Genomic DNA, 13,046 nt, shown 5'->3' on the forward strand with positions numbered 1-13,046 from the left:
TAGCCACAAACGTCTTCCCCTTGGCACCTGGAGGTGCAGGTGGCATCACCTGGGTGCTGGTCAGAGACCTGGCCTCTCCTGCCTTGCAGGACAGATGCAGTCAGGTGCCAGTGGGTGGTGTTCAGTGTGTCCCTCCTCCTCCCCTGTGTAATGGCTGCAGTTCTCAGTGGAACTGTAACTAGTAAGAGGAGCTAGCAAGAGGGATGTAAAAATATGGCAAAACATCTGTTAAAGTAAGAGAGAATTAAATATTCATGCTGAAAACGTATTTCCTTGTGTATGTGCAGGAAAATGAGCCAAGTTGTTCTTAATGAGCTTATTTCAGGCTTCACCACTGACTAATCCTGGGGTGTTGGTCAGAGGAACTCTGTCTGTGGGGTCACTCTGACTGATGTAGGAGGTATTTTATTTTTTTGGGAACAAAATACCTGATGAGATGTTTTTAATCACCATACTTCTACTCTAGGCCCATAAGTTCTGAAAAGATAACTGGGTGCCCAGCTATGCCTGGCTGCTTATAACAACTGTAGTAAACAACTGTATTTCTGCTGAGAATTAATTGTACCAAGATGACACATTGAGATAAAGAAAGTGCACATGCACCATTAGGCATGTACAGCAACTGTGAGTGTGCACTAATGATCTGAGTTTGCATCTTGAGTTGGAAAAATGCAAAAGGGCAGCTGTTCATGTAGGAACTTGATGGATTTATTGCTGTATTTACTGAGAGGACAAGGTGGTGGTCTGATGATTTAAAGCAACAAAGCCAGCAGACCATGAGAATCCCAACTAAATGAGTGTAAAGAGCATCCAGTGTTCTTCTGTCTGGGCTTTGAATTTGATCTTAGGGGGGAGAATTTATTATTTTACAAATACTTCAGATCTTGAACATGAAACTAAAATTGCTTGATTTTGATCTTGTAAGGAGCCACTGTTAAGTCTTGTGCTGTTACCCGCCATGGTGTTTGCAAAGCCCTGTGCATTCGAAGCATTCCATTTGCCTTTATTCCCCTTCTCTTTCTGCCTGTGCTATGTAAGAACCAATCCGATGTCACCATCAGGAGAATGGAAGTGCAGTGCCTTCCCTGGGCTAGTCCAAGGACTCTGTTGCTGAATACCATGCAGAACCTCCTTTAAGCTGCTAATACTCAATCAGTCAGTAGGCAGAAACTCTCCCCAGTGACTGCCCTCTGCCCATGCTGGTGATTTCCCTCTCTTCCCACCTGCTGGCCTGGCAGGACTTTCACAGCCGTGTCTCTCTTTCCCAGCTGGCCCTCGAAGGAAAGGACTCTGCTGTGTGCTCTCTTGAGCTGTGTGTGCTATCCCAGGGCAGCCCTGCAGTGAGTACAGCCCTGTGTGTGCAGTGCTGCTGCCCCTCCTGCCTTGGGCATGTGCCTCGTGGTCAGCCTCTGTGTCCTCACCTTGGCACAGAGCTCTGCCCTCTCCTCACTTTTAACTTGCAAGTTTTCAGGAGTTCTTGTTGTTTCTAATGGCCTGCTCTAACCCAAAGCCCCTTTGCCTCTTTCATCTCTTGATTGATATTTTTTCCTAACTCTGGTGTTTCTTAAAATGTGTTTGTGGCTGAAGGGGTGTGTGGCCAGCAATAAAAGTAGCATGAGTCTCTGGCTGCAGAAGCAAAGTGTGACCAAACTGACTGACTGTAAACTCCATGAGGTCTGTGCAAGTGTTAGAAGAGGGATTGGAAGAGAAGGTCAGCACTTTCTCACTGGATTGTCCAAAGCTGTGCTTCTCAGCCAGCGCATAGGGTTTGGCCTGTTTGCTTGTCTCAAGAGATGAATCCAGAGTTAATTCAATGGCTTCACCTCCTCCTTATGTTGGTGCACATCAGAAAAGAGGCTCTTGCTTTCATTCCTGGAGGAAGTGATTTGGTTTTCCAGGCTCTGAAGCCACCAGCATCAGCCTCTTGGGGATGCTCCAAGACCCATCAGCTGCAGACCCTTGCTCTGCTTTTCCTGCAGCTGTTTTGCTTACTCTGATAGGAAACCCTCAGTAATTTCTTACTGTGAGAAGCACTGACAAATATTTCACATTCTTTCTTAAAGCCTGCAGTGTGTGGCTGGGCTCTACTTCAAGAAAGGGCTGAGAGGACACTTTTTAATCTCCCTCTGTGCTTTTAAGCTTAGACATCTTCTAAAAGCTTGCCATGGTCTCCCTGGCTGCTGCACAGCCCCAGCAAACCTGCCCTGGCAGGGCTAAAATGGGGCAAAGCAGAAAACCCAACAGAAAATGGTTGGCAGTGGTCAGCTCATCCTGAACTGGGTCAGACTCGCTTCCCTGCAGCTGGAAAGCATCTGGCAGGTTTTCCACAGGCTGACTGATGAAGAGGAGGTCCCCAGGAGGCAGCAGCTCCAAGTGGGAGCACAGTGACTGGGTAAAACACACATTTCCCAGCTGGAATTGAGGAAGGCCCACCCCAAGAGCCCTTCAGGAGCTCTATGAGGTCAAATACCACTGTAATGGGTTATCTTTTCTTTGTTTATCCTGGAGCTTGTTCATATGTCTGCACAGGAATGATCTGGGTTTATTTACTGGATTTGAGGCACTTTATGCCTTGAGGCTCCTTCCCCATTCATCCTGACACCTTGTTTTTGTTGAACTCCTCAGCCTCAATGCAAGGGTGTAAAGGTTCCTTTAAATCATGCACTGAGGGGTGCAGTGGCTGCCTTGATACAGCACTGCAGATCGGCACCAGCACTGAAGGAGGCAGGAGAGGAGATCTTATGAGACAAGTAACAAAATCAGGCAAAGAACCACTGACAGGCTAAAGCTTTGCATAAAACCTGCTGTGCCCTGGGGTAGGAGGGAAAATTAATGTGTGGAGAATACCATGGTTGTTCTTGGAATCTGTGTGGCTAAAAGCATGGCTGAGCTCAATAGGCAACTCTGGGACCTGTCTGGGACAGTTCCAGTGTGTCACAGGGAAAATCTGCACTGTTGGAACAGAAGAAAACTGTTGTGAAGGTAAGGGAGGAGGAACAGGACACCTGGAAGTGGGATCTGGCAGGAATGGTTGCTGGGTGTGTGGGTGTGAAGCTGCAGGAGGGTGCCCTGGGAGGAGCTGGGCACTGACAGACCCTTGGGAAGAGTCTGCTTGAAATGCAGCATGTTCCCTGTCTCCTTATCCCCAGAGCTCTCCTGTGCTGTTTTCCCAGCACCCTATAACCAATTCCACCTCCTTAGCCCCTCTGACAGCAGTAACACTTCTTGGTGCCCCTGCTCCCAGCCTGTCCCCTCTGCCCCCCTCTGTGCCACACAAGCCTGGGATGGCACTGGATGCAATCCAGCCTCTAAAATGGATATTCTTACTTACTGGGAAGAGTTCCTGTATATTAGGACTGCTGTTTCCATCACATTTTTCCTTTCAGTTGACCTTCTTCAGGCCTGTAATGATATAACAGCTGCCTCTTGGGCTGGTTTTTAGGTTTCCTTCCCCTCCTGGTTGCTTCAGTTGTTGGCTTTGTCATGAGGAGTAGTATTTGTCCTGCTTTGAATAAGCAGTTCCAAAGCCATCAGACTATTTTATTATTTATATTGGGCAATAGAAAAGGATAGATATTATTCCCACATATGTAGCAGTGTAACTTAAGCTTTTCTTTGGTGTTCTCAGCATGGTAAGTCTTATACAGTAGGATTCCTGTGCTTTTGTGCAGGCGTGAGAGGGTTTCTTTGGATAATAAATAATATCAGTCTGTGAACTCAAAGTGTCCAAGGCCAGGTTGGATGGGGCTTGGAGCAAGCTGGGTTTGTGGAAGATGTCCCTTCCTGTGGCAGGGGTTGGATGAGCTTTGGAAGATCCTTTGCAGCCCAGGCTAATCAGGGTTCTGTGCTGGAGCCATTTACACAGCCCATGCTGCAGATGCTCCTCTAGGGCACAGCGAGCCATGAACTGAGCACCTCATTAATGTTGTGTTTTTCTTTCTTTTGCTTTTTCTCTCTGTTGCGTCCCTTCCTCCTCTTCCTGCTTGCCCCAGAAAAACTAATTGAGGGACTCAAATCTCCCGAGCCTGCGCTCCTGCTCCCGGAGCTCCTGCCTCTGGCTGACCCCTTCGGCAGCACGTCAGACGCTGTCAATGGTAAAGCTCCCAGCCCTGTCTCCTCCTGTCACACTGCTGTCCTGCCCCGCATGCTCACCCTGTGCACCCCTGGCTCCCAGAACAGCCCCTGCTGCTGGAGGGAGGGAAGGAATGCATCATGCTGAGACAGATCTGCCATTTTTCTGTGAGATGAGCACTGAGCAGTGAGGATTTGGTGTCTGCACTGATCTGGCAGTGACGTGGCACAGCTGTGACTTAGGTGTTCTCTTGGTAGAAGAAAAGTTAATTACTGACTGAAGAAGAAGGTGGCAAAAATACCTTTATTTCTGGTCAAGATTTCATGTTTAACCATGGCCCAGGCACTGAGCTGGTCTGTCTCCGTGGACCCTCAGCAGGATGAGGAGGAAGGTCAGCATTTCCTGGACCTGGGGAGTGCTGGGAATAAACATGCTAGGGTGCTGTGAACCTGGATGCAGCAGGCTCCAGGCAGTGTCAGGATTTTGGAGTGCTGCGGAATTGTTTCTATCCAATTGCCAGGTGCACTGAACATAGTGATTGCAGGCTGTTTCCATCAGCTGCTTCTGTGGGTTAGGGTCCCAGCTGGGCTCCCATGACCAGCTGGAAGTTACCTAGAAAGGAAGGACATGACACCCTGTAATAGCAAAACTTCTACTTTGGCAGTCTCTGGCAGTTGTCTGAATTTTAATGATCAGTTACTCTGAATGCAAGGGGACTCTAATGGTCACTGTTTTCCTTTTGCTGGACAAGGCTCTTGTGGATATTTTCTTCCTATTCAGCTGCAGGGCAGGTGTTAGTAACCTGCTGTTCCACTCTCTGAATATTTCAAATTGGGCTTGTACAAATTCAAATAGATAAAACCAAATAAAAGCTGAAGCCAGGGTTCAAAAACCAAACAAACCCTTGAGCTGACATATACTACAGGGTCAGTAAAGGATTCAGACAACTCCTGCCTCAGTTCCTTCTTGTGATTTTCCTTGCAAACTAACGTCTGGCTTCTGCTGTGCTGCTGTGCCCCTGTGGAAAGGAAAAGCTGACGTGGCTGTGGAGAGCCTCATCCCGGGGCTGGAGGCCCCGCTGCCCCAGCGCCTCGTGTCCCAGAGCGAGTCGGTGGCCTCCAACAGAACAGGTCGGTGAGGCAGGAGGGGCTGGGGGGCTCTGAGGACCAGAGAGCTCTGGCTGCTTCCACAGGGGTGCTCTTCCACTGCTGGCACCTGGGCCTGCCTGGGGGCCTTGCTCAGGGAGTGCTCTGTGGTTCCTCATCTCCTTGGGAGGAACAGAGAAGGTTCTTACCCAGTGGGTGCTAGCACTGCTTAGACTCCCCAGGGAATGGGCACAGCCCTGAGGCTGCCAGAGCTCCAGGAGCCTTTGGACACCGCTCCCAGGGATGCACAGGATGGGTGGGATTTTGGGGTGTCTTTGCAGGGCCAAGAGCTGGGCTTTTGTCCCTGTGGGTCCCTTCCCACTCAGGGAAGGGATTCCGTGGTACAGTGTTCCTTGAGCCCACCATCACAGACCTGTAGGTGCTGGTGCCTTGCTCCCATGAAGTGGTTTAGAACTCCTGGAGCAGTCACTGATTTGTCCCAGGGGTCAAAAAGCAATGCTTTCTCATTGTACAGCCTTGGTTGGGCCACTTCCCACAGCAGATGGACTTGAGCTCTTCTCAGAGGTATCTGGTGGGAGTCCCCTGTGTTTAGAGCTCCTCTCTCTGCAGAGCTCCCACTTTAACCTGGCTCTGTGGGATTCCTGTGTCTGTTCAGCTTCAGAGAGACAGAAATCCCAGCTGGAGGTGCTGGGACTCTGCCCTCACTGAGAGCAGTGGAATCCCTTCCATCAGAAGAACGGCAGCGTTTGTGCTGGCTTTGTACTGAAGCTGTGCTCGTGCCCTGCGTGTGGGTGAAGGGGAGTGTGGAAATCTGAGCTTAACACTCTTTGTGTCCTGTTCAATGCCACCCTGGGATACTCATCTGGATCCAGACTCTCTCACTGGGGAAGATTCTCTGCTTGACTGTTCTCTGCTCTCTAACCCTGCTGCTGACCTCCTGGATGAGTTTGCTCCTGTAGCTTTCACAGCTCAGCCTCACAAAGGTAAACTGGTCCTCCTGCCCCTGGCCTGGAGCTGACATGAAGCTGCTCTTGGTTTTCAGAAACAGATGCTCTGAGCTGTTCAGGTGTTTTATTGTCCCCAAGTCACTGCTTTGTTTTCTTCCCAAGCTGCTCAAACTTGGAATGTGCACTGAAGTACTAAGGAGGGAAAAAAATAAAGTATTCAGCTTGACTGTAAAGACAGAGTTTATAGAAAATGGTGTTTCTTTTCATGGAGTGGGGATCCAGCAGGCAGGAAGGGTGAGCTCTTTGTGCAGCCCTTCCTCAGTGAATGCATTCTGGGTCTGCTTTTTCCATGTGGGATTTGAGACCTGTGTTTTTTCTGCACTATTAATTCCCAAAGGGAGCCTGATAATTATCTGTCACAAGTTTTTGGAACAAAAGGTGGGGGCTTTTTTTTTTTTTTTTCTTTTTTTTTTTTTTTTTTTTTTTTTTTGGGTTTATTGAAGTTTGCATCCCAGGTAGATGAGCTCTTCCAGCCCTAGAGAACATTGTCCTTATCAGGAGAAGCTCTTAAGTCCAGCTGTAGTGTCACAGCAAACATGAATGAGAATTTGAGGGGGAAGGTCAGGACTTCTGGGCTATTTGTTGCCTTGAAAGAGAGGCCCAGAGTAGCAGTGCTGATTCTGGGGTGCCCCTCAGAGCTGGGGTGTGCTTTGCTCACTTGGTGAGTATCCCTGTAGCAACAGAAATGCTCCGGCCTCAGAGGAATTGCTGGGAAAACAGTCTGTAATAAATTTTTGCACTTGATGGCACTTCAGAATGAGTTTGTGCTTTCCATAGAGCTTTTGGGTTAAACAAACAGTTGTTCTAATTGCTCAGTGCTGTAGTACACTCCTGTGCCACTTTACTTTGCATTGAAATGTGTGTGGAGCAGTTACTGCTCCATCCTGGGACACAGCAAAGCCCAGATGTGCTCGTGTGGCTTAATGAAAAAATGAATTTACTGCATGGCTCTCCCGGGGCTGTCCTGCTGTTCCCTCTGGGATGGGAAAGGCTCATATGTGATGAGGAAAGTAAGACTGCTAGTGGGGGGTGGGGGAAAGGTATTAAAATCTTCTAGAACTTACTGCTAACTTGTTTTGAAACCCTGATTTGTAGCTCTGGGTGTGGTTATTAATTGAACATCAGTCTCACTCTTTTCTTTATTGTAGAGTTTATCCAGTCCTGGTGCTGGTGATGACATAAAACACCCCTGGGACAGGTGCTGCTGTCCCTGGGTGTCATGAGCCTGTGGAGCTGCAGTACTCCTGGCACTAGTGGGACCAGGAGGGCTGGAAAAGCGGCTGTGCTCTGATCCCTTATCAGTGGGATCATGGAAAATTAACTTTGCTCTGGTCCTTTATCAGTGGGACCATGGAAAAGGAGCCATGCTCTGATCCTTTATGAGTGGGATCATGGAAAAGCAGCCATGTTCTGATCCTTTATCAGTGGGATCTGGGCTCTGAGCAGGCTGATCCTTCAGCCTTGCCACTGCAGCCTTTCCTTGTCTATCACTGGGCTTTTTGCTGGCCCTGGAGTTGGTGCTGAGCCTTCTGGGTCCCTGAATCTGCATTTGCTGAATTCAGTACCAGGCTCTGTGTGCGAGGAGGGAGGAGGTTTCTGCTTGGGGTAGCACAAGTCACTGAGCTGAGTTCCAGGGCTTTGGAGGGGCTGTACCCATCTGGGGACATTGGCCAGCCTGTCCCACTCCTCAGGGTTGTCCACAGCTGGGCAATGCTTCTGGAGCTGTGGGCAGCTGTGTGCAGAAGTGCCATGGAAGTGGAATCCTTGCAGGAGCTCCCAGCCTGTTGGGAAGAGGCACAAGTAAATAACTCTGGGGACAGAGAGGTCATGGTGACTGTTCCTGTTCAGACGAACCTTTGTGTGTTTTGTTTTGTATACACTTTGCATTGCTCTCATAAAGCATTTGGGGGTTGTTTTCCCTGGGTCTGATCCTCCAGAGTGCAGAGTAGTTCCATGAGTGCTTTCTTGCCTCATCTCCCCCCAAACCTGGTAAACCTTGGTCAGCTTTAGATAGAAATCTCTTATTCCCAACAGGAGTCAGACAGGAATGTTCCTGTTCATGAAAACTGTTGGGTTGATGTGTCCTTGCCGGGCTTTCAGAAATACTTCATACAAGAGTTGAGGAGCAAATCTGGGAGGATATTTGAGGTGTCTAAAGGAACAAGTAGTGATGCCCAGGGAGTGTGAGAGGATCTGAAGATACATAATTGCCTGATGAGATGGATAAGGCATCTCATCTCTGGAATTGGTTGAAAGTGCCTCCCACTAAGTGTTGCACTGCAGCTGATGTGATTTGAAATCAGTGGAATTATCTCCCAGAACTGCCATAGGGACCTCTAGAAAATCTCTTACAGCATCTGGGTACTCTCCAGGCAGGTAAACTCCTTGGAAATCTGACTTCTTGTTGCCCTTCTTGTTTTATTGCTGCAGGTGAAAGCTCAGGGTTTTGTCTCATGTAGATGACTGGAATTTCTTCTGCATGTTTTTTTTTTGTTTGTTTGGGGGTTTTTTAATTTTTTGTTTTGTTTTGCTTTGTTTTGTTTTTTTCCCCAGCCCTTTCCCTCTCCCTGTGCATGAAAACTGGGAGCCAGAGAGCCAGACTGAGCTCTCACACCATGCCCATGACAAAGAACACCTTCAGTCCTTGGGAGTTTACCCCAGGCCTCTGCCACAGCTTCCAGCTGTCCAGCTGAGCCTTCAGTCTGGTCAGGTTTTGTTCCAGGTCTTGTGACTTGGCTTGCTTGGTTTGGTTTGATCCCCTCCACTTCTGCATTTCATTGCCTCTCTTCTTTCCTACCCAGACTTACCAACTTTATTTCACCTTTTAAATAAAACTCCTGCTTTTAAACGCTGTCTCTGAAAACATTAAGATGTTCTAATACTTCCTGGCAATTCTAACCAGCCTCTCTGCTGTCTTTGCTTCTTTACCCTTATTTCTCTTCTATGCTGCAGAAGATACTAACCTCATATCAGGCTTTGATGCTCCTGAGGGCTCTGAAAAAGTGACAGAAGATGAGTTTGACCCAATTCCAGTGTTGATATCCAAAAATTCACAAGGTAAGCCAGGATGTGGGACTGAAAAATGGAAGGAGAAAAGGCAAACAGTGAATATATAAATTAGTTTTGGGGCACTGGTGCTGCAGCACATGTGGCTAGTTCAAATCCTGAGCTGTGAAATACTGTCAGTGGTGTTTAGTGAGATACCTTGGCCTTGAAATTTCTGTAGATTCTCTGCTTGGGAGATTTCCATGTCCAAAACCAGACATGCAGTATTTGAGTTCCCATGGGTAATTTCTCCAAGGCTGCCAGGAGGGCACAGACCCCTCAGTGGCTGAATGCAGTGAGAGCTGTGTCCTCCCACCTTCTTACTTATTAGTGCCCAAGCCTTTGGTCTTCTAAGTGAGCTTGGCATAAGGCACAAGAGAGAATGGGGATTATAATAATCCTTTAGAGCCCAAAACTCCTGCTGGAACTGACTTTTTTTCACTTCTGGTTGGTGTCTTCCCAAGGTGGGAGCTGAGTGTGAGAAGTTTGGTCCATGTCCCCACCTCCTCTGAGGAGCTCTGGGCAGGCAGAGTCTGTAGGGCAGTGACTAGACCGCTGCTCACTTTCACCATTCTGGCACCAGATGCCCTTAAGGAGATCTTTGCCAGCAGTCTCAGCCCCATGGGGGGTGTGAGGAACCAGCAGCACTGATGGCTTAGCAGCACCAATTGTGCTGTGGTTTTAGCTCTTCAGGGACAGCAGCAGGCAGTGTTTCACTCTCTGCAGTCACCCTATTGAGAGGATTTATTTTTTTTTTTTTTTTTTTTTTTTTTTTTTTTTTTTTTTTTTTTTTTTTCCAGTTTGGTCATGGGATCTTTTGGCTTCCCTACCTCCCATTTTTGGTCGCAGCAGGAATGTGCTGAACCCCTGCTCTGCACTAGTCTTGGCTTTCAGAGGATAACACTCTTTAGAAACAGTTCAGACATTACAAACTATGCCCCTGATGGAAGTCAGAGACTTCTCCCAAGGCTGGACAAAGATAGTCCACCTTGAGTGCAGGGGAGCATCCTGGGGGGTTTGAACCAGATGGTCTTTAAGGTCCTTTCCAATCCAAACCATTCTGTGGTTCTCTCCTTTAGTGTCCAAGTCCCATTTACAGAAGGCCCCATGGTAGCCCAGTTCTCCTGGAAGCAGCTTAGAGCACACAAAGATGCTCCTAAAATCGCAACTAGATTTCAAGATTTCAAACTTTGACCTGTCCTTTCTGTGGGCTGTGGGAGTCCTTGAATTGTTTTGGAGATCCCTTACTAAGGACAGGGTTCTGGATGATCTTTGTGGAAAGAATGGGTTTGTAGGAATTTGTTGGCTGCTGTGCTGATTTATTTTTTGGGGAAGGGGTGGAAGAGTGACCAGGTGTTCTTTGCTATCATGATACAAAATAACAGGAAGAGGTTGAGCAAATTTTCTCTTTTTGCTTTGACTTTTTTCCTTCTTTCTTGATCTTGAATTTCTGAAACTGTCATGTGTGTGTGTCCTGTTCAATACTGAATTCCTGTCTCTCACACTTTCAGGTGGGCATTCTAGAAACAACAGTGGAAGCTCTGAGTCCAGTCTTCCCAACATAGCCAGGTCTTTGCTGCTGGTGGATCAGCTCATAGACCTGTAGCAGTGACAAAGTAGCAGACGCAGTTTCTGTAACGTACCCAAACCTCCGGTTTCATTGCCAGAAGAGTTTCCTTCCGTTGTGCTTCTATGGGGCTTTTTTTTTTTTTTCCTTCCCCTACTCTAAGTAAGAGAAAAATCTGCCAACTGGAGATGGTCACCCACATCTCTCTCTGTCTTCCCGTGCCCTGGGGAAGATTGTGGCTCAGTGTTCTCTCTAAAGCTGGTAAAGCCCTGTGGGGCTCCCTCTGTACTGTCCCTTGGCCGTGTCCAGGGGAACACCGTGAAGAGCCCTCCTGGCCCTGCTCAGGGAGCTGTGGCTGCTCTGTAACCCTGCCCCAGCCATGTCTCCCCGAGCAGGGCGTGAACAGCATGTCCCCATCTTTGCTTTGTGCTTTTGGGTGTGGTTTTGGTTCTGTTCCCATTTCCCCAGGGCTGGGCCGGAGCAGGGGCCAGGTGGCAGTGGCAGGGACATCCCTCAGCTGCAGGACACAGGGCAGGAGACCTGGGGCTCTGAATTACTTCAGAGGAGGAGGAAGGCCTGAGTTCCTCCGGAGCAGTCCAGCCATACTCTGGTGATGGTGCACATGAAGAGTTTTCCAGCTGCCCCCAGCTCATGGTTTGCTGTTTAATAGTCCTGCTGGGAACAAACTGCACTTCCTGGGGGAGGGAAAACCAGAGAAAAGGAAAAAGAAAACAACCAGATTGTTAAAGCTGCAGAAAGGACCCTAAGTGAAGTGTAACAATGTTTTGAACCAAATCCATGTGAGTATGGCTGTGACTAGTGTTTCACTGACCTTTCTTTGGGTGAAAAGGGCACTGTGGCAGCAGCAGATGTATTTTCTGTGAGTTCCTTTCTGTGTTTGACTCAAAAAAAAAAAGAAAATCCCCTCAGCCTACTGTAAATTGTGTATGAAACAAATTGTCCTATGGCGGTTTGTCTATTTTTAATCCTGGTTTTAGTCAAGCATCTGGTATCTGTTCTGGGTTCTCCATTTTCTCTTGTAACTGCTATAGTGCATCCCAGTTAAGTATGGAGCCATTGTTTCAGTAGACAAAGATTCCTGTGGGTCTTTCTCCACCCCAGTCTCTGTGAACACGCATGCACTTGGTTCAGGTGGTTTGAAATCAGTGCTGCTACAACTCAGTGGGTTCTCCCTGTTCTTTCCCCTTCACACGCTTGGTTTGTCAATAGCTGGATACGCTCAACTCGTTTCCTTTGGCTTACCATGAAGTCCAGAATTTCTATCTTGTATTTGAAAGCCCTCTCTGAGCAGAAGGACTCTTCCTCTGTTGTGGAATTCTCCCCAGCTTCCTGCTCCCTGTGTTTGTGTTTGTAGCTGTATTAGTAACAGTGCAGTTCCCACGTGCGAAAGTGCGAGCGACTGAATGTGTCTGTGCTGACCTCGCTGAGAAGGGAAGAAACCCAAGTTTGTGACTCCTCCTTTCCTCTCTCCATCTTCTCCCACCCCAACACTTAGTTTAACAAATTCTGTACATAGAACTCCCATCGGTTGTGTCTCTACATTACTCTTCTTTTAAAACCTACACTTATTAATAAAAGTATTGCTTAAGTGTGTTGTATCATTACATGTGTATATTGCACTTTCCAAGAGAAGCTTTACATGAGAACTATGGAAATGACCTTAGTAAAATTGTGGATAGAACTTTATTATTTTTTTGTTTTATATTCCTAAAGCACAGGCAAGCTGGACTGGAAAACATGAAGATTCTATAGATAGAGAGTTATTGTATAGTCAGATACTGAGATTATATGAAAAGAGAATGGATTTTAAAAAGTAACCACCTACTGTATATTAGAAACAAAGATTTCTGTGAATTAAAGTACTTTTAAAGAATGTTTAAGATTTTAAATCTAATGGCGCTTGTTCAAGGGTTCTGGAAAAAAATGACAAATGCACTGGGTTGTTAATAATGCTATTAAATAAGCAGATGTGAATGTTTATTTTATTGCTTTTTAAAGTAGCTATTCATGGGTGTGGGTGGAAATACGATATTTTAGAGATGTCTGTTCTTAGACCTCCTTTATCAGGAAATACTCACCCTATGTTTGCAGAGCGAATGGAAATGAGAGATGAGTGGAGAATGGGGATTCATTTTAAACTCTCCAGAAACTGTGAATGTCCCATGAGCTCTGAGTTAGTGCTGGGGCTGCTCAGAACTAAGGAGTTTGTGTGAAAGCTGCTGCTCTGA

The 13,046-nt window shown here is 47.3% G+C and overlaps 1 protein-coding gene across 6 annotated transcripts in view; it reads left to right on the plus strand.

Moving 5' to 3' along the window:
- The window catches only part of AAK1 (AP2 associated kinase 1), a 65,190-nt gene that overhangs the window by 46,016 nt on the left and 6,128 nt on the right, over positions 1-13,046 (plus strand). The window contains exons 17-19 of one of the 6 annotated variants that reach the window (XM_062510743.1): positions 6,051-6,161; positions 8,739-8,890; positions 9,138-10,775. The exons of 3 other annotated variants lie outside the window; for them this stretch is intronic. In XM_062510743.1, the coding sequence (XP_062366727.1) occupies positions 6,051-6,161; positions 8,739-8,878 (251 nt within the window). In that variant the 3' untranslated portion in view covers positions 8,879-8,890; positions 9,138-10,775. Of the gene's footprint in view, positions 1-6,050; positions 6,162-8,738; positions 10,847-13,046 lie in introns of those variants that run through there. 2 more of the 6 variants (XM_062510742.1, XM_062510745.1) reach the window with 2 other exon arrangements.

The sequence above is a fragment of the Cinclus cinclus genome, chromosome 29, assembly GCF_963662255.1.
Source record: "Cinclus cinclus chromosome 29, bCinCin1.1, whole genome shotgun sequence".
Classification (NCBI taxonomy): domain Eukaryota; kingdom Metazoa; phylum Chordata; class Aves; order Passeriformes; family Cinclidae; genus Cinclus; species Cinclus cinclus.